Genomic DNA, 24266 nt, shown 5'->3' with positions numbered 1-24266 from the left:
TTTTTTAATTCCTTTCATGCTTACAACTTCTTCTGATTATGATTTTTTTTTTAATGAAATTTAACTACATAAAAAAATTACGTTTTATTTTATTAAGGATCTATTTTAAAAAGAGAGTCGAGCCTCCTATTTCACGGAGACGGCCCTGGTCCGGGATCTCACACCATCAAATGTGTCTCGTCTCATCTTTATTAATTATTATACTTTTTCAAACATTATTTTGCGCCTTTCTTAAAAGAAATCTATATGCTCCCAAATGGAGAGAATACCCAACATTCTAATGTTAATGTTGAGAGCCGGTGGTTAGTAGTGTGTTCATATTTTGATTCACAAACTTTCATTATTGAAGGATGAATAGTCGTTTGACACTTGCACTTTGTTGTTTTGTCAACCATGCTTGTCATTTGGGTTTTATGCGTGTTTGTTTAGAGTATTGGTAGGAGTGGATTAGATCTTGTTTATTGCAACACGAAGATCCTCTCTATTGACGAGTCTAAAAAGTCTGGGTTGGAATCCAATAATGAAAATGCAACAATAGTAAAAACTTTGTTATTTATTACAATTTAATTTGACTTAAAAGATTAATTTGTGCAATTGCACACGGAGATATTCGGTTGGTGACAAAGAAAGAAGAAAGCAGTAACGACTACCGACAGTGCATGAATTGAATTGAATGAATTCTGGGCTGTCTATCTAGCACCAGCAACACGATTCAGAAAAGAAAAATACAGATATCATCATCCATGCTGCATAATCCTTAGTGGTCCCTTCCCTTTCATCTCACGCTCTAGCTAGCTAACTACTACTGACTAGAAAACTGCTACCGTTAGTGAGTATTGTTGTTTTCCGTTAACTCCGCACTTCGAGGTCCCCTCATTTAAAACGTCTATTCTCTTCCATTTCACGCAACGGAATTACCAAAACAACCCCCCATTTTCCCACTACCACCACCCATCTCACCCATTTTACTTTATTCCCAAATTAAAATTAAACAAGACAACAAAAACATCTTCCACTTCTATTCCATTTCCATGGCACTTACAAAAAGGAAACTAACTCTAGTACTACTACTGCTACTAACACTTTAACTACCAACCACATCTTCATAAATAATCACGATTTGACTCTCTTATGGAAACTTTGACTCTGATTTCATTTACTCAATCTCAATTAACAACACTTTCGCTAATCATAATTCCTGATTTAGATCCTCCTCCCAATTCTGCATAGATCTGAACTGTTCGGGAAAATCAATGGTGTCGGTCATGTCAATCGGTAATTTTAGCTTATTCTTCTTTTTTTTAATTTATGATTAGTTTTGTATGTTAGATAAAGGAATTGAACCTTTGCTTTTTTGAGTTGCATGGTTGAATTTTATCATGAAAGTTTTGATTTGAAGATTCTATTTCCATTTGTTGAAATTAACGAAAATGTCATATTATTAATAATAATGGTATGACTTCATGCTTAATGGTGTAATTATGGAAAATGCTTAATGTTATGTAGTTAGTCTTGTAAATTATTTGCATTTTTATTATTACTTATAATAGGGGGATTTCGATCTTCTCATGTTTGAACTCAACTTATAGAACCCTTGTTTTGAGTTCAAATATGAGAGGAACCAAATTTTTATTATAAGTGGAGCTCAATGAGTTTTAAGGGAGAGATGTTGAACATACCATAACCGCCCCGTGTCTAGTTTAAACACGAGAGGATCCACATCTCTAATATCCCTATAATATCATAATTAACCTTGCCGGCTGCCACATTTGGCGAAGCCCCATGAGTGAATAATAATAATAAGGAAATCAGTTAATGAAACTATGAAGGCAGAAAAAGGAATCATTTGACTTGGTAGATAGGATTTATGTAGCCGAGGTCTTATACTTTTGTTCATCTTATGATCCGTCCTTACCAACCAACCAATAATGTGAGTTCTTAGGGATAAGAATTCACATCTCAAATATTGTTGTTATGTGAGTTCTTATACCTTACAACCAGTCACTTCCTGTTCCATCATTGGAACAAACTGACTTCGAGTCCAGCAGCGAGAGTCATTGTTCCATAAAAATGGGTTTTCTATAAATCTTAGAAATTCTTATTGTACAGCTTTGACCAATGGCACCGACTATACTTGAGAAGCAATCATAGTTCTTATAGCTCTGCTTATGTTATTCAAGAGTATGAATTTTTTTCCTTTTTTTTTATTTTTTTTTATCTGCATATCAGATTCAGAGTTTTGTAGGGTATCCTTAATGGTTTGCTTTGGTTTTTTACCCACAATGCAGATATATTCAAAAAGATTCAAGGCTCATTGATGAAATGGATGCTTATACTATCTTACCTGGTATTTATGATCGAGTCTGGTGTACATGATAAAACACTGGAACCTCCATTGCTATCCGCAGCTAGATCACCTTTGGCTGCTGTTTTTGTTCATGATCTGCCTCTACCAGGAAATTCCCACGGGTCCAAGTACGCGCTTTCTCGTGGTGCACCAATTGCAACACTGTCACTGGACAGTTCTCCTTCATATGGTCCTTTCATAAATCCTGGCCAACCCCCAAAAAGTTCCCATTTTTCCATCCCATTCAAGAAGAGGAGTGAATGGAAACTCCCAATTTCTGGCTTTAAAAATATTGCACCTATTCATTCTACGGAAGCTGCAGCCCCTTCTGCTTTGCCTCAGCCACCGTTGACCCATCATGCTTCCAGTAAGTTATATTATTTTTTTTTTTTTTAAAAGTAAGCCCAGCCTAGGAAGCTGGCACGACCTATTGTAAATAACTGTTTAATTTTGAAAATAATCGTTACATGGTCTTGCATTATTTTTGTGAGCTTAGGAACCTGAAACTGATAATGACATAGTTGCTTATTTTTTCGTTCTTCCAGATTGTTGTAAACAAGACATGGTGTTGAAACGAGGCAGTAAAGGTTGCCACTGTGTATATCCCATAAAGATAGACATTCTTCTTTTGAATGTCTCTCAGAATCCTGATTGGGATAAATTTCTTGATGAGCTAGCTGGCCAGCTAGGGTTGCAAAATAATACCCAGATTGACCTGATAAACTTTTATGTGATCAACTTCTCAACATTAAATATCTCGATGGATATTACTCCACATAAAGGCATCAGTTTCTCTGCCAATGAAGCTTCTAGAATAAACTCTTCGCTTTCAATGCATAAGGTTCGACTAGACCCTAGATTAGTAGGTGGGTACAAACTCCTCAACATAATCTGGTTTGAACCTCCACCACCGACTCAAGGTAGGTCCAGGCCTTTTTTAATCTAAAATATTTCACTGGTAACCATGGTGCTTTGGTGTTCTTGAATTATGAAAGTAACAGAAATGTGACTATTGTGAAGGTTACAAAGAATAGTGTTTATTGCATCTAGTTTTTGAACTTTTGTGTATATAATCTGTACTGTTATAGCTTTGATTTTATCTGTCTCCGTTTTTTATATTTGATCATTTCATGTTTCCTGCTTAAGTGGCAAGGAGAAGAGAAAGTTATGTTTATCCTGAAGGGGTCTATGTTTTTCTCATGGCACCTAATAACTATTTTTTTAAATTAATTTTTCATATATTTTGTATTCAACCAGCAGACAATGCCGATGCTTATAGAAGATTTTGCACTGTGAAATGTAAATTTGAATTGTGATAATGAAGATGTAATATCTGTTATAATGTTATGTATCCTCGTTTTCTGTATGTGTTTGTGGATTTACACGTGTTATTTAAATTTATACTGTTACTTGCACTTTGAGGCCCTGGTGATTGTCTAATATAAAGTCAGAAACTTTTCTTCTGTTATTGAACTCAAATAATAAAGCGAGTAGTTCCTTATGCTTTTATCCCTATCAACATATCTTTGTATGTTAATGCAGCTCCTACTTTAACTGCATCGCCGGAGAAAGCACCTTTGTATCATTCACCTACAGCTACATCACCAAGTTCTTCAACTAGGGGAGGGCATTCAAATCTATTTCTTATTCTTGGAATTGCTATTGGCATGCTCTTCATTGCAATCGTGTCTATATTAATATTCTGTTTATGCACGTTACTGCGGAAGGAAAAAACACCCCCCATAGAAACTGGTAAATATCACTTATTGAAGTTTTGTTTGTGAGAAATGTAAATGTAAATTGGGATCATAAAAATTCTTCTAATTATTCTTTAGAATTTCATTCTAGCGGTTTTACTTTTTAAACAGCAAGGTAGAGTGTAAGATCATATGCTTGTGACGATCAAAAGGTGTTATTTATGGAAAAATTGGCATACCAGATATCGATAAAATAAATATAACTTATGATACTCATATCTACAGCATCAATATTAGTGATACTTTTTAGATGTTGACGATGTTTTTATTTTATTTTAGAATTTGTTTCGTTTATACCATGTTATCTAATATTGTATTTTAGTCCACACCGCTCATGTTTCCCCTTTCCCGCAGAAAAGCCAAGGATAGAAAGTGCTGTTTCAGCTGGGGGTTCTATTTCCCACCCAACCAGTACACGGTTTATTGCTTATGAAGAACTTCGAGAAGCCACAAACAACTTTGAATCTGCAAGTGTACTTGGAGAAGGAGGGTTTGGTAAAGTTTTTAAAGGCATCTTAAGTGATGGTACTTCTGTTGCAATTAAGAGGCTTACAAATGGAGGGCAACAGGGTGACAAAGAGTTTTTGGCCGAGGTTGAAATGCTTAGCCGGTTGCATCATCGTAACCTTGTAAAACTAGTGGGATACTATAGTAATCGTGAGTCGTCACAAAACCTACTTTGCTACGAGCTTGTTCCTAATGGAAGTTTGGAGGCTTGGCTTCATGGTAATGTAATTTTTCAAATCACGTGTTCAACTTTTAAATTTGAACTTGTGCCATTTGTTCTATTATTTTTCTCGGTATATTTTTTTTTCCTTTTCAAAATGTGACACCTTAATTGGAATCCACATTGATTTATTCCAGGTCCCATGGGAATAAATTGTCCTTTGGATTGGGACACTCGAATGAAGATTGCTCTTGATGCTGCACGAGGACTTTCGTACCTGCATGAAGACTCACAGCCATGTGTAATACACAGAGATTTTAAGGCATCCAACATATTACTCGAGAACAATTTTCATGCTAAGGTTGCAGATTTTGGTCTTGCTAAGCAAGCACCTGAAGGAGGAGCTAATTATTTGTCTACCCGTGTCATGGGCACATTTGGGTTAGTCTTGGTATATTCCTTCTCACGGTTGTTATATATTTGTTGAACTTCGATTTAAGGTAAAATGAAACTTTTGTGTAGATATGTAGCTCCTGAGTATGCCATGACTGGACACCTACTTGTTAAAAGTGATGTTTATAGCTATGGAGTTGTCTTGCTAGAACTGCTCACTGGAAGGACACCTGTGGATATGTCACAGCCAGGTGGACAAGAGAACCTTGTTACTTGGGTTAGTTCCATATCTATCCATAACACATCACTGTTGTCAAAATTGAAAGTATCTTCCCCTGTTTTCTTCCTTTTATAACTGGAAGCATTTTAATGATTGAATTTCAATATGTATTGTGATGTTTTCACTATAGCGCTGACTGTATTTTTTTTTTATTCCATTCAGGCCAGGCCAATCCTTAGAGATAAGGACCGGCTGGACGAGATTGCCGATCCAAAGCTTGAGGGAAAGTACCCAAAGGAAGATTTTGTACGTGTGTGCACCATTGCAGCGGCATGTGTTGCTCCTGAAGCAAACCAACGACCCACCATGGGTGAAGTGGTGCAATCACTTAAAATGGTGCAGCGCATCACAGAGTACAACGATTCTGTATTAGCCTCATCCAATACACAGACCAATTTGAGACAGTCATCTAGCACTTTTGAGTTTGATGGAACATCTTCAGTGTTTTCTTCAGGCCCTTACTCTGGTCTAAGTGCTGCCTTTGACAATGACAACATTTCTAGAACAGTGGTTTTCTCGGAAGATCTTCATGAAGGACGATGAACACTGAGAAAACTAAAGGCATCCATGAAAAGATTCTAACCTTGTAATTTAAATCCATGGCTAAAAGGTTGAATCATAGGCCGAAATTTTTTCCAAAGTGATTGAATCTTTTTGCTGTTGGTAATGGTTCGGGTGATAAGATTTTAATTGATGAGTAAATAGTGCAGTTAGCAGATTGTGTTCTTTTTGAGGAGTTAGCAATTTAGCGTGCTAGTATGTTTTTTGATACAAGCAGATTGTGTTAATCGTAAAAAAAAAAAATATGAATTGGCTAATAAGTTATAGTTTTTTTAGTGGATGTATATAGTTTGTATAAATAAAATAGTTTTTTTTAAACATAAATAAAAGGGTTAATTAAGTTTTTAGTCCCTATAAATATTTACAGTTTTGTTTTTAGTTCCTACAAATTAAAATCACACTTTTTAGTCCCTCTGACATTTTCCTTGAGCATTTTAGGGACCAAAACTGTTGATGATTTTTTTTTACAGGGACTAAAAGTGCTGATGGAAAAATTTATAGGGACTAAAAAGTGTATTTTATTTTGTATGGACTAAAAATAAAACTGTGAATATTTATAGAGACTAAAAATTTAATTAACCTTAAATAAAATAGTAAAAAATTATAGTTTTTACGAATACTACAAAATTAGTTTTTTTTTACAAATACAAAGTTAGTTTTTTTTTTGAAAGAAAATACAAAATTAGTTAGATAGTTCACTATTTGGCGTCCTAAGGAAATTAATTAGATTTTACATGATAATATATATATTCGTTAAGATGCACCAATGAAAAGACGAGCACTTCTACTCTTTAATTAAAAGTATAAACATAAATATTTGTTACTTTTAAATTATAACAAATCAAACTAATCATATTTATCTATTTGAATGACATCTACAATATAACAAAAAAAATATAATATAAATTCTTATGTTTAATGACACGACAACAATTATTATTATACGAAAAATTATTTAAGTGTATATTCAGGGTAATGAAAAATTTAGTCCAAAATCTTCTATTTTCTTGATGAGATAGAATCCGTTGATACTAGATATCAAATTTTATATTGATATCAAATCGTAGCCTTAAAATTCGATTAATTAAAGGTTCACAAATTATGCGGTTTGTTTCCTTTTGATTCTCATGCTATTTTTTTCTCTTATTTTCATTTGTGTGTGATGAATACATTAATTTATGGTATCATTCATACCTTCTCCCACGTCATTTCCCAAATTATCCATATCTCTCTTCTTCTTCCTTTCTTTTTCTTTTTTGAGATTATCTTTGTCTAAAATAATACTAAAACCAATTATCTCCGACGAAGTGACCATATCATTATTCTATACCGTGTACTTCGTAATAAAAAACTTAAATGGATGAAATTAAAAAAAAAAACTGAAATGGATGAAATTAAAAAAAAAATTGAACAAAACTTGGAAAAGATTATTTTTCCATGCCAATGAATAAAGGGTTGATTGCAATACAAGTGTTGGTTTTATGGAACTGGATCATCTCCTGCTATTTTCTTTTGCTATCTATCCTGCTGCAAATCTATTGGTTGAGAAACCATAAAGAAAATTAAATAATAAAGCATTAATAAGAGAAAGTGGCTGAACACAAATCTAATGGTTGAGGTTAAGGCAAGACCAAGTAGAGAGAGTGCAGGAGAGAATCCAAATTCTGAATTTATCTAGTTATACTATAAAATAGCTACCATTAATATGAATTTTGACAAACAATCGTTCTGAACATCTATTACAAACCGATAGAAAAACAAAAACTCCTCATGATACATGGTTTGTTAGTTATTGAAACAAAGAAAGAGATCATTTTCCATTGACCTCTCTTTCCAATTTTCAGCATTGAATATAATAATGAGTAAGATCTGTTTACCATAATAATAATAATAAAAAAAGAAACAAAAGTAGAGCAAGATTAAAGCACAATAAAAGAGTTGGAGATCACCCCAAGTTTTTAGTAAGTAACTAGTAACATACCCGTGCGGCACGGGTACCAGTTGATCGTGGATGATTTTATGTAGTTTGAATTTAACATTATGTGTTCGTGAACTTGTTAAATTTAGATAATTTAAAAGTTAATTATTATTAACTTTGAAAAGTATAGAAATTAGATAAAGTCATTATTAATTTTTTAAGAGAAGATACTGTCATTACATTTTATATGCAAGGTTAGTTTCGTCAATGATAACTTATCCCATGTATTTGATTTATTTATAAAAGTTTAGTCAGTGCTCATTTATCCCGTGCATGTTATTTTATGAGGGTTGAATATCATTATATAATTGAAGTGTGGTGACATTATAAACAGCAGGAACAATTTTTTTGTAAATATCGCGGAACAAAGTTAGTTATGCCATGCATTTACGTTACTTTATAAATTTTACGTTAAATTAATTATGACTATTTGATTAAAATGAAATGAAAGACCTATATTTGGTGTCAATATAAAGTTTGACACGTGTTGTCAATAAATCATGACTCTTTCTTTATATACAGTATAGATACCATATTTCTTGTTTGTGGGATGTTTTCGAAGGATTTGGGAGCTAATGTCCTTCACGATATCAAGACATCATACAAATACAGGTAATGTTATTACAATATTTCACATTTTATATATTGTCCAGACCAAGAGGAGGGGAACATGCAGTGGGCAAACATTAGACCACAATTAGAACGCATCAAAGACATAATCTTGGGGATAATGGCAGTGGCCAAGTGGAGCAAGGAAAACCAACATTATAGGGCTTAAAGCATACTAGGGCTTAGGCTCAGGAAGGGTTCATGTATCGTCGAAGGAGGAAGGTAGTGCTAAGGGTGGGTGTGATGCTGTTTAATAGTACTTGTGTAATTTTTATAAGATTTCGTTTATGTCCAGATTTGTGTCATTTGGCCACATTCAATGAATATTTTGCACAATAATTTAATTTGATTTGTGTTGCCAAATCGACATATATTTGCCACAAAAGGGGGCTGTTCCCCGTCATAAAGAGGTTTAACCTCTATGCTGATGCAAGGTTTTACGAGTTTTTAGTGGATTTAAATTGTATAATCTAAAATATTGCGAAATTATCATATTATATAGGTTTTTTTTTCAGATTACTCTCTCTTATTTAGAGGGTATTTTACCCATGATATCAACCAATCAAAATGTAATATACATTGGCAACATTAAATGTCATAAATGAGTCAATTTTTTTAAAAAAAAAGAATCAATTATAATCATAAGGTAACTTTTAATACTTTTAATTTTTATTTAATTATAGACATGATTACATTATAGATCCTTTATCTTATTTATTTGTTACACTTGGGTCCTTTATCTTTATTTTTTTCCGCTTAGGTCTTTTATCTCTTATAAAAGCACATATACATAATTTTTTCTCATTTTTTTTATTAAAAAAAATACATAATTTTATTTTTAACAATATCTTTTTATTAAAAATGAAACAAATTCAGAAATATGATGAAGATGTTCATCATCTTCATCTTCTTCCTTTGGATCTTTATCATCTTCATTGAATCAAAAAAATTGCTACACAAATATATCTCAGAATATCATGAATTAATGTTATATTCACCTCAAATCTTCTTTTAAACACAAAAATCAAACATCTATAGAGAAAGAGATTTAGTTTCATAAAAAAAAAATTAGTTATATAAATTGTCACGCTGTATATTATTATTATTATTATTATTATTATTATTATTATTATTATTATTATTATTATTATTATTATTATTATTATTATTATTTTCTAACTCAATATTCAAGCCCGACATAAAAATAATCCCAAAATTGTTAGCAGCTTTGCACATCAATTTTGTTGTTTCCAGAACAATCTTAACTTTCGTAAAGCCTAACCCTTCCGCCGGTGACTAAGCCTCCGCCTTGCAACATTTGTGAAATTAAGGTTTTGATTTTTGTGTTTAAAATAAGATTTGAGGTGAATATAACATTAATTCACGATATTTGGAGATATATTTTAGTAGAATTTTTTTTTATTTAAAGAAGACGATGAAGATTCAAAGGAAGAAGATGAAGATGATGAACATCTTCATCATATTTTTGGATTTTTTTTTTCAGTTTTAATAAAAATATATTTTAAAAAATAAAATTATGCATTTTTTAATAAAAAAATGTGAAAAAGATGTATATGTGCTTTTAAGAGAGATAAAGGACCTAAACGGAAAAAATAAAGACAAAGGACCAAAGTGTTACAAATAAATAAGATAAAAGGACTCATAATGTAATATTGGCTTAATTATATTTAGGTGTTCAATCTTAATTAATTTACACTATATGACTGACTTAGAACAATTAAAATTTCACATCAAATTTCTTTCATCTGAATGTATTTAAATTTACTAGTTATATTCATAAAATTTATTCCTCCCATTTTGATTGTTCAATTTTGTCGTTCCCAACTGCCGCATTTTTCAATTTTCGTGAGAATCGTCATGATTTCAAATATCGTGAGAATTGCCGTTATTTCCAGTACAACGTCAGGTATGATGACTTGATTTTTCTTTTTGATTTGATTTTTCTTGGTTGTGAGGTAGTTAATTATAAAAATTGAGTAAATCATCCGTTGTGCTTTGAGGGCTGCTAGCAGGTGTTGCCGCTATGATGTTGTGGGAGTTTGCTAGCATTTTTTTGGTTGTTGCTGAAATGGTTATGTGATGAGGCTTTTGTTATTTTATTTGGACTTAAAGGCTTTTGTTAATAGTGAGACATGTACTTGCGTGTTAACAAATTTTATTAGGTTGGCTGCTTAAATAAAAAAAAAAAGTCATGATACCTGACACGGTTCTAGAAACAACGACAATTCTGACGATAATTGAAAATTGCGGCAATTTGGAACGACAAAATTGAACAATCAAAATGGGAAGAAGAATGAAAAAGAAACACAAATTGATCAATATGGAAGAATAAATTTGAAAGAGTGAGATGTTTTTGTTCTCACGTTCGGGGTTCTGGAATGGATGAAATTTTATGAATGTAAATGATGAATTTAAGGACATTTAGATGAAAGAAATTTGATGTAAAATTTTATTTGTTATAAGACTTGTAGTGTAAATTAATTAAGATTCAACATCTTAATATAAAAAAAAAAAATTAAATCATTTGTTGTTTCAAAAAAATAAAAATAAAAAGTATTAAAAGTTATTTTATGATTAAGATCAACACTACTTTAAAAAAAAATTAAGATTAACTCTTTTATTTTTAGAAAAAAATCTACTCATTTATTTGACATTTAATATTACCTATGTATATTACATTTTGATTGGTTGATATCATAAGAGGGTAAATTACCTCTAAACAAGAGTGGGTAATGTAGACCTCACCTATTATATAATTCAAATGTGATAAAATGTGAAAGTGGAGGGCACGTAACAAGTGAGTAGGATATTTTTTTCTTTCTTTCCATTAATGCAATCTACAGAAAACACTTATTGTACTCTCATAAAAAACACTTATTGTATAATTCAAACGTGATAAAATATGAAACGTGGAGGGCGAGTACGGTGATCTTCTTTTTTTCTTTCCATTAATAATGCGACCTACGAATGACAAAATGGTCACGTAGTCCAATAGAAAACACTTATTTACGTTTTTATTTTGTGACTATCATTGAGTCTCGAGAACATACAAGCGGCTAACTGTTTTTCGTCGTTGCCGCTGCGTCTCTTTCGCCGGTAAGCTTCAAACCGTTTTTCCATATCCACCGTGTTTGTTTTCTAATAATTTAAAGCTTGTTATGGTTCTAGTGTTCATATTATACTCTCTTTTGGATGTTTAAATTTACTTATTTTTATTCTATAATCGTGAATCGACATTGAGTATGGTTTTAATCTTTTATCCGTGCTTTGAGTTCTTTTTTCAAAACCTTAAACGATAAAGAAAACCACAACAATCCTTGATCTATAGCCACAGAGTACACTTTTAATTAATTTTAAATTTTAAATTTATTTTGATCTAAATAAATAAAAAAATATTTTTTTTATTAATTATCAAAATTAAAAATTTGCTCTGTGTCTGTTCTATGAGCTTCACTTCAATTTTAAAATTGATGTTTTTATTGGTCTTGTTTTGGATAAAGATTTTGATTTTGATTTTTTTTTTGGGAAAAAATTGAAGGTTTTGATTTGATGATGGATTTTGAGATCTGGGTTTTGTTTGTATTTGTGTTAAAGTGTGAAGTTTGGATTTTTTTTGTAAATTGAGCTTGGTTTTTAGGGTTTTTGATGTTTGGTAATTGATCCGTTTCTCTGTGAAGGATACAACGAGTTTTGTACTAGAGGTTTGTTGCTTGGAGAATAAATAATCAAATGTTGCTTCTTGCTCATCTGCACCCAAAGGAATTCAATGCAATTCAAATTCAGAAGTCTCTTGGAGTATGTAGCCCCACGGCTACATCCACATTGCCCTCACATCGGTAACATTTGTTATGTTATTTACTTTTTTGGTTGCAATGGTGATTATGGATCATGATAATGATGTTGTATCTTGAGGGAGTGTGATTTATCATGCCAATCTTGTCATTGGCTTAATTTTACATTCTGCAATAGTAGTTGATTTGCTTTTGACAAATCTTTGATGTGGCTTTATGTTCTTTTACAATTTTCCTGATTAATCTGGCCAGAGCAATAACGTTTATCAATCTAAGATAAAAATAAAGACATACTATTGATTCAAGAAAATAAAAATATCCATAAGCATGTAAATCTCCTTTGTAGGAGATAAACATAAATCTTGTTGTGAGCATGTTTTGAGCCTTAAATGTTCCTTAATTTAGATTTAGACAAAGGCACTATCACCTTGCCTTAAAAAATTTCTATCATAAAATAAATAAATAACATTTCTCAATCGAATGTAAAATTAAAGAAATTACGAACAAATAGAAGTATTCTTTTCCATTCCAATCGAATCTTCAATTATCATATTTTTCCTACTTTGAGTTTGTCATCGGCACCAATCATTTACTATTTCCAAATGTTAATTTGCTTTTATAATCGATTTTATTTCCTTTTCTTTCTTTATCTTCCATGCCCATTGGTTAAAGGTAAAATACATAGAAGAACCATGAGAGATCACGCTCAAGAGAAGGACAATGACAAGGCGGAGAAATCAACATTAACGATGCCAATGTCATCCTTTCCAAGCTTGATAGGAAATATTCTCTTAATGAGAACCTAAACTGTTTATTTACGATTTAGCGAGAGTTTGATTTTTTATTTTAATTTACCTATCACAATTTATTTGTTAAATTTCTCTCAAATTATTATTATTATTATTGATAACTTTTTGTAGTAGGAAACTCCCAAAATCAACCATACTCACCCCAAAGAAGATTTGAGTATATCATTCTTTTGGGGTGAATATTGATGATTTTGAGAGCTTCCTTCTGCAACAAGTTTTAAATTGAACTTTGGCTAAGTTCAGTTCATCTTAAAATAATGTTTCAGGTTCATCGTTAAGATAAAATTTCTTTTCAGTCTTTTAAGGGTTCGATATTGGCATCGTTAATATTGATTTCTCAGCCTTGTCATTGTTCTTCTCTGCAGCATAATCCTTCGTGGTTCGTCTTTATATATTACGTTTAACCAAAAGTCTCTTTAAGAATATTTATAATTGAAGATTCGGTTGGATATTGGATAGAGTGGTTTTGTTTTGGCTTAGTTTCTTTATTTTTTGTTCGATCGAGAAATGTTACGTATTTATTTTATTTTTTTATAGAAATTTTCTAGGGTCAGGTCATAGTGCCTTAGTCTAATTTAAGGAACGCTTTAGGCTTAAAGCACACTCACAAATTATATTTACCCTTTCCAAAGTAGATTAACATGGCTTGAACTCGCTCTCAAAAAAAAAAAACATGGCTTGAACTCAAAACGTACAGATCTAAGACCCACCCTTTATTATTTTTGAATCAATAGTTTGTCTTTTTTTACCTATTATTGATAAATGTTTTTGATCTCGCCAGATCAATCTAGAAGTATTTTAATTGGCGTTACAACTATTTTTTGGATTAATTCTGCACAACTTCCAACATCTACAATATGCTACTCCTCCAATATTGGATAGACTGAAAGAAGTTTCTTGAAATCTCCTCATCATGAAATAAACTACTTTCATTGGAGGGTTTTGAGCAAAAGGAAAATCAACATAACTATCGTGCAGATTGGTTCATCTATTGTTACTCTCATTCAATTATTTTTTTCTTCGTTTTAATGAACCTTATGATATGTTTTCTTTTCCATTAATTTGGTTCTTTTAATATTTTTATCTCGTTCATCATTCATCCCTTTTTTTCTAAACTCCCTGATACTGACTCCGAGGTGTGTCAAACATATTTGAACATTGTATCTTCCTATGAGTTGTTCTCCATAAGCTATGTACAGGGTGACACAAAGTTCTTAAAGAATATTGCATGCTTTGTAGCTTGCAAACAAATTCATAAGATTTGAGATTTGAGAGATAATCTTGTTCCTTCTGTAGTCGTTGAAGCAGCAGACGCGGAGGAATTTGGTATGCCTTTCGTTCTTTTTTTAATTTATTATTTGCCTTTCATTTTTTCAAATTACTTGAATATAATTCTATTTACCGTATGTTACTTCTATGAATGACATCGACATCAAACTATCTTACCGGGAATGAACCATATGATGAGCAACAACCAATGTATGTACCATTTGAATTGGTGAATCGTGTATCAAACAACAGGAACACAATTTACTATTACTATTAAATAGTAGATTTTTCTTGAAACTAGATACAAGCTTGATCCAAAAATTGGTACATAACTTGGTTGCTCCTCATCATATATGGTTCATTCCCTGTAAGATTTCGTTTGATATCGATGCCATTCATAAACGTAGTATACGCTTAAATAGAATTTTACATTCCATTAATTAAAAAATTGAAAGGTAATAATAATAAAATGAATAGAAGGCATGAAGTTACCTAATTCCTCCACGTCTGTTTCTTCAACGACGATAGAAGGAACAAGATTATATGTCAAAGCTCCAATCTTATGAAGTTGTTTGCATGCTACAAAGTATGCAATATTCTTTAAGAACTTTGTGTCACCCTGTACATGAATAGCCTGCAGAGGACAACTCTTAGGAAGATACAATGTTCCAGTTTGTTTGTCCCACCCCGGAGTGAGTTTAAAGTAACTGAGAGCTTAGGCAAAACGGGATGAATGATGGATGAGATGGAAAAATTAAAAGGACCAGATTAACGCAAAAGAAAACATATTTTAAGGTTCATTAAACGAAGAAAAAAATGGAACGAGTGTAGCAGTTGATGAACTAAGCCATCTACTGGGAGTGGTGGTGAGCAATATAAGCATATCAAAGTAATGTAGGAACTAAGATTCCGATCAGTGCAGTGACAGTGCTTGCACATGATCAAGTAGCTCGTGTTGCCAAGATGTTGGTGATGAGTTTGGAACTGCTTCAAACATAAAAAGTAAGGGATATCGACAGTCTAAGCTTGGTGCAATCGCTTCTGCTCAAAAGAGGCTTAAGCTTTATAACAAGGTTCCTCCAAATGGGCTTGTTTTGTATACTGGCACAATTGTGATGGCAGGAGAAAAAGGTGACCGTTGATTTGGAACCATTTAGACCTATCAATGTGTCTCTCTATCTTTGTGATAAGTTTCTTGAGTGGTAATACAAGAGATGTGCCTCACAAGTATAGTGTGGATCTTCAAAAGAAACATGGAATAAAGAGGGCAGTCAGCCCTACGTTTTATTTTTCTAAACATGGAAAAAGTATAGTGTGAATATTTGCATGGAAAAATGTCATAACTATATGAGAAGACTGCTGATTTCAAAACTGAGCTTAGTCAGTCAGATATGTTTAAAAGTCAGATATGTTTGGTTCCCCGTTTAGAGATCCTGAAAGCTCTGATGATTGAGTTTCAGGTAAAGCCGTCTCTGTTGGAGTAGTTTGCAAATGAATACAGACGGTGATGTGAGAACATTTGATGATTTTTCTGATGATGTATAGTTATGAATATCCTTCTAAACATATCTATCCATGTACTTCCAAGTGCGAATGAACAAGATTAAATAGGATAAAAGTTTAATTTTTTTCTTATATTTTGGGACAAAGAAAATAAATTTTTTTTTTTTTTTTTGCTTATGTTATGGGACGGAGGGAGTATTATTTTTGTACATTTTTTCTATTTATATTTGTCGTCTATCTTATTACTTAAATTTCGTTGTTTATACGTGGATGATATTTGGATCTACTCAAATGTCACATATCAAAAATTACAACGATAATTTGTCAATTTTTTTTTTTAGATAATGAAAATCTTTTTTTTTTCCTTCTAAAAATAGTTTTTATAGTGCAAGGTTTTTTTGCTAAACAATTTTCAAAGAAATTCAAATGAAAAATTGGTTTGAATAACTCTTTCATTCTAAATATTTTATCATTTTGTTATAATTTTTTAGTTTAGGTAATAAAATTCTAAAAAATCTATAAAGTAAGTAGCTACTAACATTAAAAAAAATATCCATTTTTGAAAAACTAATAATTTTTTAAACTCAAGAGATATTTTATTTTTATTATGTAAAATCTCTAATAATTGATGTTAAAATCTCTTATTTAACTTATAATAAATATAAATTTGAAATAAAGATAACGTGTAATTATAAAGGGGTATATACGACAGCTAAAAAAAGAGTCAAAGTCTAGGAGTCAACTCAAGTACTACCAAAGTTGAGTTGACATTCTTATTCTTTTTTCTCTCTCTTGTTTTTACCAATAAAAAGAGAAAAAAAGAAAATTGTTATCAAATTTTGTGTCCAATAATTGTTCAAATATCACTACTCTCAGGCCCGGCCTTGAGGGAGTGCAAGGTGCTCTACTAGGCCGGGCCTTCAAATGTTACGGGCCTAAAAAAAATTATATATAATACTCGATGGATTCTAGGGTGAGGGATCAATTAAGTCCCTCACCGATGGACCACAAACAAAATACCATTAAATTTAATGATCGGCTAAGATTGATTAAAATTAAATAGGAGAACATCTATACTTTACCACATACAACCAAACCTCTATCTCTTTTCCATCTTGGACCTCTTATTCTCAATAAAAATCTGAACGAGATGAGTTGCTAGAAATGACAGGAAACTGACAAAAGAGTGCTTGAAGCATCATACTACAAATTATGGTAGATTATTTCAAACAAGAAACATTTCAGCATAGACTTTCAAGCCTTAATCACAAGTTCGCAATGAAATATAGAAAACATAAGCAAAATCAGTCACCCGCAAAACAAGAACATCATAGATAATTTATCCAATAAATTAATTTCTTAATCTCTGATAATCTAATAGCTACGGCTTTAGATTTTTATGGTAATTTGGTTCTACAATCGCTCATCTAGGTGAGAACGGTCCTTCTTCAATTTGAAATTTTATAAATTCTTTTGCGGCAATAACGACAACTTCTATTTTAATATTCACTCATCAACATCACACCGATCAAAATAACAAATAACAATTGAGTGCTTGCAAAATTACTGTCACAATTTTTTATTTTCGGCAACCAATTCCTGGAGATTTTTGACAAGTTAGAGAAGTTCCAGGTGAAAAAGTTTATTCTTTTTCTTCAGTATATGATTGAGTTTTTTTTAGACTCTAGTTCTCCTGTACATAAATTGATACTATCAAACCGCACCAATTTTTAAAATCATTTAATCAGTCAATTTAGAAAGCTATTTCATTAAAAGAATCACAACAATCATTTTTTTCCGCATAAACCATTCGTTTTCCCTTTCCACAATGAAGGAGTGACAAATCCAAACGACACTTTAGGTAAATTTCATCTCTCTTTCACTTAATTTTTTTTTTATTTCATTTCATGTTTAGAAGTTCTTATTCTGATTTTTTTAATGAAGTTTAGCTACAAAAATAAAATACATTTTTATTTTAGTAGGGACCTATTTTAAAAAGAGAGTCGAGCCTCCTATTTCATAGGGACGGCCCTGATTACTCTTAAAGTAACACCGGCGAATGAGAGTAACACTAACATGCGTCAATTTCCAGTTTCTTTTTAATTAAAACCAAAGATATATTAAATAAAACATTTAAAACACAAAAAGTGCTAAGATTGAAATGATTCAAAAGTAAAAAAAAAAAAAAAAAGTATATAATGACGCAACAAACCCAACAAAACAAAAATCAAATCAAGAGCAATTACATCTAAGAAGTTTATTTTCTTTTACTTTTATGAACTTTATTATTAACTCGAAGAAATTTTGTTTGTGGACAAAAGGACAGATATCACCTTAAGTTATATTATTAACTCGAAGAATTTTTAGATGCATATTTTTCCTTTCATTACTATGAAATTGTGTCGTCTTTGCAATATTGAATCGTTCTAGCTCTTCAATTATTTATTATTAGTTTGTTGGTTCTTAGGGCCAAATTGGTTCAACGGAAGGGATGATAGATAAATTTTAATGGATGGGAGGAGAGGATTTTGATTACCTATATGTTTGGTTCAAAAGAGAGAAGCGGAGAGAATGAATTTTCACTACATATATGTTTTGATTGACAACTACACTACAACATTTTTATATGCAAATTTGTTTATGGGTATTGGAAGTGAAAAAGACATTTCTTTATATAATTTTGGACAAACCAAATGTATTCTTCACGCAAGTGCGAATACTAATCTTCTTGAGATAATGAGAACTATTTTAAGGGTTGACATATCTCTTTTTCATACGCCCTAACAAAAAATTGAACTTATTAAGGGGCCAAATATCTACCGGTTATGCCCTGCTATATTGGTTATGTGGTATTGATTTCAGTTGAAAAGAGTGGAGTTACTTATCAATTAAGCCTATCTCAAATTTTTGTACTTTTATCTCGGGGTCTTTTAAAATATTTCACAGAGGATCTTTTTTTAAAAGTTTCACAATTTAATACAAAAAATATCAATTTTTTTGGGGGACAAAAAGAATCAGTTAAAATCATATCAAATTAATCCATACATATAATCTTTTGATAGTGTTTTTTTTTTTGGTAGTGTATCCATACATATAATCTAAATAACTAATCGAAGATCTTTGCTTAAAAAAAATAACAAATAAGAAATCTTTTTGATTAAAAAAATCAAATCAAATCAAATATAAAAGTAAAAATATTAGATATGATCAACTGCAGTGCTATAAAAGTGCAACATCCTTCTCTATAATTGTAACTAGCTTTCCCACATCGGATAAGAGATGGTTTGTGTTTATACGTGGAGGACAATCCTCACCCTACAAGCCGATTTTATGGGCTTGTGTTAGGCCAAACCACAATGTCTAAGATGGTATCAGAGTCTCTTCAAGATCCATTGGGTCACCTGCTATCAGGTTTCCACAATCGGGTCACCCATCATTTATGTCTACGAACCAAACCCAATAATACTGGTCGCCGGGGGGGTTAAGAGTCCCACATCGGATAGGAGATAACCTGACAATGTGTTTATAAGTGGGGGAAATCCTCACCTCACAAACCGATTTTGTATGGTTGTGTTAGGCCCAACCACGATTTCTATGACTTCTCTTGAAATTTAATTTCAACACTTCTATTTGTGTTTTTGTGCTAGGTTTTGGTAGATTTTTTTATATAGTTTCACGTTTCACTGTGGTAGGTTTTACGTAAAGTTTCTTATATCACTTCACTTTCACATTTCATATTTGATCAAATTTTGAGTTAATTATTTGGAGTCTAGCCATTGTTCGCTCGCTCTAGTTCACCGTTTTAAAGTCTTGTTATTCTCATTATTGATTAGCTAAATTTCTCTCATCTTTTCGTATTGCTTATGTATGTATATACTTGTGATGTGGTAGGAAAATTCTTTATCTTGCAAAAAAAAAAAGAAGTGTTTATGAAAACTTACCGAAAAAGAAAAAAGAAAAACCATGGTGTCTTTTTGTGCAAGTAAAACATCTTATAGTTACGTACGAAGTTTTCACCGCCTTTTAGTGGTGATTAATTTCCACAAAACCTTAATCTTCATTTGGGAACCTATGTGCATTATTGGTAGATTCTCCCTTCCAAACCAAATTTTTTCTATAAGGGTAAAGATTGAACCTTGACCACTTGTTGAGGTTCAAGTCTCTTACAAACAAAGAGCAGAGTTCTATTCAATTTTTCCATAAAGTAATTTATAGTATTCCTTTAATTTTGTAAACAAAAAAAAATTGACTAAAAAAAGTTTTTATTGCATGTCACTGTGAGAAGTTTTGACCATTGTTGAATAACTAATCTCTCTATTGAAGATCCTTAGGGCACCATCACATCAAATCCTCGAAGTCGAAGTAGTTAGTAATGATTGAATATTATATTTCTAATTACAGTGCATAATACTTGTAATGTCTCGATACAAGCATGTCACCACAAAAATAAAGAGCTTATCTACTCCCCCTTGGTTCTAATTTCATTGAAAATAATAGGCATCAGAGAATGCATTTTACCAATTTTTGGAAAACTATTGTTAGTGTTTCCAGAATGCACACTCCTTAGTTAGTCACCTGTCACAATTGTTAGCTTTGACTGCCACTGCCTTTGTTGTAAAAAAGACACAACCAAGATAATTGTATTATATATACCACTACATAACTAACACAGTCAAATTTTGAATAAGAAAGACAAAATCTATGCCATCCACAAGAACTAAGAAAAAATCAAACTGAAGCTCCTTCGAATGGAGCACAAAAGAGATTGCTAATATGTTGAAATCCTGCACGTATCTGCTAGACTCTAATATGTAGAAATTTAGTTAGGTACTATTTTTTTTTTTTTGCATGATCCGTTATGTTTTTGGGAGAATATGGCTTAATTTGCATTTGTGGTCGAAGTGGGTTTTATTTTTGTTGTGGTATGTTTATATAGTTATTGGTGAATTTTGATAGATACTTAAAACAAGGAGTGATCACTACAGATAAAAAAACAAGGAGTGATGATGAATTATAAGTTTTTTAGAGTAATACGTGGCATTTAGTTTTAGAATAAATTATGATGGAGTAAGTTTAGGAGATTAGTTTATTCTTATATATAGTTGAAAATCACTTTTTTATTTTATTTTAAATAATATAGTTTGTTTAAATATACCTATATAAAAGGAATTTTTTTTTACAAAATCATCACAATCTTTATCTCTCTCGTGAGAATATAATTTTCAACTATATATATATATATATGTCTGTTGAAGAACATTAGGGCACCACACATCAAAAATAACATTGAAATAGTGTTTTTGTGCAGATTGGTATACAGTTTGGAGTTTTTGATATGGATTCTCGTTCACCACCTCCTCATATCAACATAGAACCTGAGTATTGTCCACAAGCTGTGTTTGAATGGTATCGCTTAACAGGATTAAAAGATCGTAAAGAAAGCTTTAGAAGAAAGGATTTGGCTTTGAAAGCAAAACAACATCTTTTTTATTTGGGTTGGAGGTTTTGGTATATTGACAAAAAGTGTAGGTGGGAATTGCGTTATACTTCTCCTAATGCCAAAAACTATACTACTCTTAGAAAAGCCTGCCATGTTTGCATTGAACAAGGAGGGTGTTCCCTCAAACACTCTTCAACCGCAGCACCAATTTCTTCGTCTCCATTAGAGTTGAAAAAGCGATCGAGAGAATCCCATGAAACAGCAGCAGCAACAATTTTTTCCTCTGCATTACAGTTGAAAAAACGACAGAGAAAATCCAAGGAAGCAGTAGCAAGAGCATTTACTTTGTCTGCATTACAGTCGAAGGAGCGACCGGGAGAATCCGAGGAAACAGCAGCAACATCAATTTATTTGCCTCCTTTACAGTCGAAAGAGCAACTGAGAAAATCCGAGGAAGCAGCAACAACAACAGCAATTTCTTCTTCTCCATTACAGTTGAAAGTGCAACCGAGAGAATCCGAGGAAGCAGTAGCTAGAGCATTTTCTTTGTCTCCATTACAGTCGAAAGAGAGACTGAAAGAATCCAAGGAAGAAGCAGCAGCATCAATTTATTCTTCTCAATTACATTTGAAAGAGCAACCCAGAGAATCTGAGGAGGAAGCAGAAGCAATAGCAATTCCTTCGGAATTTGATGAATCAACTTCTGATGAGGACTCTGAAGCCTCTAGTACAAGTTCTGAATCAACTTCTGATGAGGATTCTGAAACCTCTTGTTCCAGTTCTGTTAAAAAAGCTACGGTTACTATGGTATCAACAACAATGGAAAATGAGAATCATGTGAGTCAATCTGAACCAGAAGTTACAAATTCGGTGGGTAGTGGTAAAAAACTAAAGGTTTTAAAAACTATTAAAATGGAGAAGAATTTGGAGGGTTATGGTAGAAGAGGGAAAGTATTGAAGATGAGTATAATGAAGAAGAATTCAGAGGGTTTTGGTAAAAGAGGGAAGGTATTAAAGAGGGGAGGTATAAGGGAAAGTTATTCCATTGTTTCTTGGTTGATAGAGAATAAAGTTTTGGTTTCAGGAACTCATGTGTTCTGTCGTGGTAGTGAAAATATTGTCAAAAGAGGGAGTATATTTTCTGATGGTATAGTTTGTAACTGTTGTCGTGTTAATTTCACCGTCAGTGGATTTGAGGCTCATGCTGGTTGTACAAGACACAGACCATCCATTAGTATCTTGTTGGAAGACGGAAGGTCATTGTTTAAATGTCAAAGGGAAGCGCGTGATCAAAAGGGGAGTCATTGTATTGGGGAAGCAAATTCTGAAGCAAATAACGACAATGTTTGTTCTATTTGTGGCTTTGGAGGTGACTTAGTACTATGTGATCGATGTCCTTCTGCATTCCACCTTGGTTGTTTAGGTCTTGATCGAGTTCCAGATGGTGATTGGTTCTGTCCAACTTGTTGTTGCAAAATATGCTATCGACCCAAATGCAAACAAGAATGTGCAGATGGCAATGAAAACAATTTTCTTGTATGTGTACAATGTGAGCAAAAATTTCACTTTGGGTGTGTAAAGACTACAAGATTTGGATCTAGTCACACAGAGAGCAATATTAAAAAGAAGAATTGGTTTTGCAGTGTAGTTTGTGGGAACATGTTCTTATGTCTAAAGAAGCTATTGGGGAAACCAATTAAGGTTGCAGATAATATAAATTGGACATTGTTGAAGAATGTGAGTAGTGACGATGATGGTGGAGATTTTACTTCTAATGAGTTTAGTCAAGAGAAGCATAAGTTGAATGCAGCTCTTGGTGTATTGTATGAGGGTTTTAATCCAACTATTGATGCTTTATCTGGAAGAGAGTTGATTAAAGATCTTGTTTTTAGTAGAGATTCAGAACATAAACGCTTGAACTTCCGTGGTTTCTATACTGTGATTTTGGAGAAAATGGGGGAAGTGATTTCGGTGGCAACTATAAGGATTTTTGGTCAAAAGGTTGCAGAGATAGTTTTTGTGGCTACCAAGGAGCAACATCGAGGACGAGGAATGTGTCGTTTGTTGATGGATGAGCTTGAGGAACAGTTGACTCGCTTAGGAGTAGGAAGATTGGTTTTGCATTCATCTGAAGATGCTATAAACACTTGGACAAAATCGTTTGGTTTTGCTAGGATGACGAGTGAAGACAAGTGTAAACTTATTGATAATACTTTCTTAGAATTTCACAACTCTATCATGTGCCTTAAACCACTGAATATACCTATATGGCCTCGCATTGCTTGATGATAATTGTACCATGACAGTCATAATAATGTTTTTTATGGTATATTCTTTTGGATATGTTTGTAACGAGATACTCTTCTTTGAGGGATTTTTAATGATATACTTCGAAATACATTTTTATTTGTTGTCATTTTTCAAATAGATATGCATTGTGTATTGAAATAGATAAGCATTCATGTTTTTCTGTTATAACTTATTATCAATCCTTTAAAGTTTAAATTGTAGTGTTAAATACTATGATCAATAGACCATATTGTCAGTCACACACCACTTGGTGTTAGAGTACCATCACCAAGCAACAGGGTTAGGGACACATTCTGGTTAAAAGTGCAAGAGAAACCAAGTTCTGAAAGATTGTGCAACATTTGTTAACTCTTATTCAGGTAGAAGTTATTTTTATCATGACAGGAATAACGTGGTGAACAAATTTGGAACTAGTTATGCGCGCCTATTCTGCACTGCTGTGTCTGTGTCAAACTGTTGGTATATTTAGTCTAGTATTTGGAAAATGCTAACGAGTAACTAACGACTGCCCTTAGGGTACAAATTAAGGAA

At 32.3% G+C, this 24266-nt stretch overlaps 2 protein-coding genes and 1 long non-coding RNA gene across 4 annotated transcripts; all 3 read left to right on the top strand.

Annotated features, from left to right (window-relative positions):
* Nucleotides 1-617: 617 nt before the first annotated feature.
* LOC11431570 (probable serine/threonine-protein kinase PIX13) lies at nt 618-6285 on the top strand. The gene is made up of 8 exons (XM_003625936.4): nt 618-1275; nt 2289-2714; nt 2893-3267; nt 3890-4099; nt 4459-4830; nt 4969-5212; nt 5294-5441; nt 5607-6285. Exons 1-8 carry the CDS (start codon nt 1254-1256, stop codon nt 5985-5987), a joined length of 2178 nt encoding a protein of 725 aa, XP_003625984.1. The 5' UTR covers nt 618-1253; the 3' UTR covers nt 5988-6285.
* Nucleotides 6286-11508: 5223 nt separating this feature from the next.
* Nucleotides 11509-16140, top strand: LOC112416509 (uncharacterized). 2 transcript variants are annotated; one of them, XR_003007059.2, is made up of 3 exons: nt 11513-11709; nt 12291-12449; nt 13995-16140. It is a non-coding gene; the product is annotated as an uncharacterized lncRNA (long non-coding RNA). The 2 variants fall into 2 exon arrangements; XR_003007058.2 differs by having other exon boundaries at nt 11509-11709; nt 12291-16117.
* A 5180-nt stretch (nt 16141-21320) lies between these two features.
* On the top strand, nt 21321-23711 carry LOC11432528 (increased DNA methylation 1). Its single transcript, XM_003625933.3, has one exon. It carries the CDS (start codon nt 21321-21323, stop codon nt 23709-23711), a length of 2391 nt encoding a protein of 796 aa, XP_003625981.1.
* Nucleotides 23712-24266: the final 555 nt, after the last annotated feature.

Source organism: Medicago truncatula, chromosome 7, assembly GCF_003473485.1.
Source record: "Medicago truncatula cultivar Jemalong A17 chromosome 7, MtrunA17r5.0-ANR, whole genome shotgun sequence".
Classification (NCBI taxonomy): Eukaryota; Viridiplantae; Streptophyta; class Magnoliopsida; order Fabales; family Fabaceae; genus Medicago; species Medicago truncatula.
Note: the sequence above shows the minus strand (reverse complement) of the source record. Positions and strands in the feature narration are given on the sequence as shown.

Coding starts and splice junctions, on each gene's coding strand:
- LOC11431570 (XM_003625936.4), top strand. CDS start 1,254: ATGGTGTCGGTCATGTCAATCG. Junction 1,276..2,288: donor GGTGTCGGTCATGTCAATCG/GTAATTTTAGCT, acceptor CCCACAATGCAG/ATATATTCAAAAAGATTCAA. Junction 2,715..2,892: donor GTTGACCCATCATGCTTCCA/GTAAGTTATATT, acceptor TCGTTCTTCCAG/ATTGTTGTAAACAAGACATG.
- LOC11432528 (XM_003625933.3), top strand. CDS start 21,321: ATGGATTCTCGTTCACCACCTCCTCATATCAACATAGAACCTGAGTAT.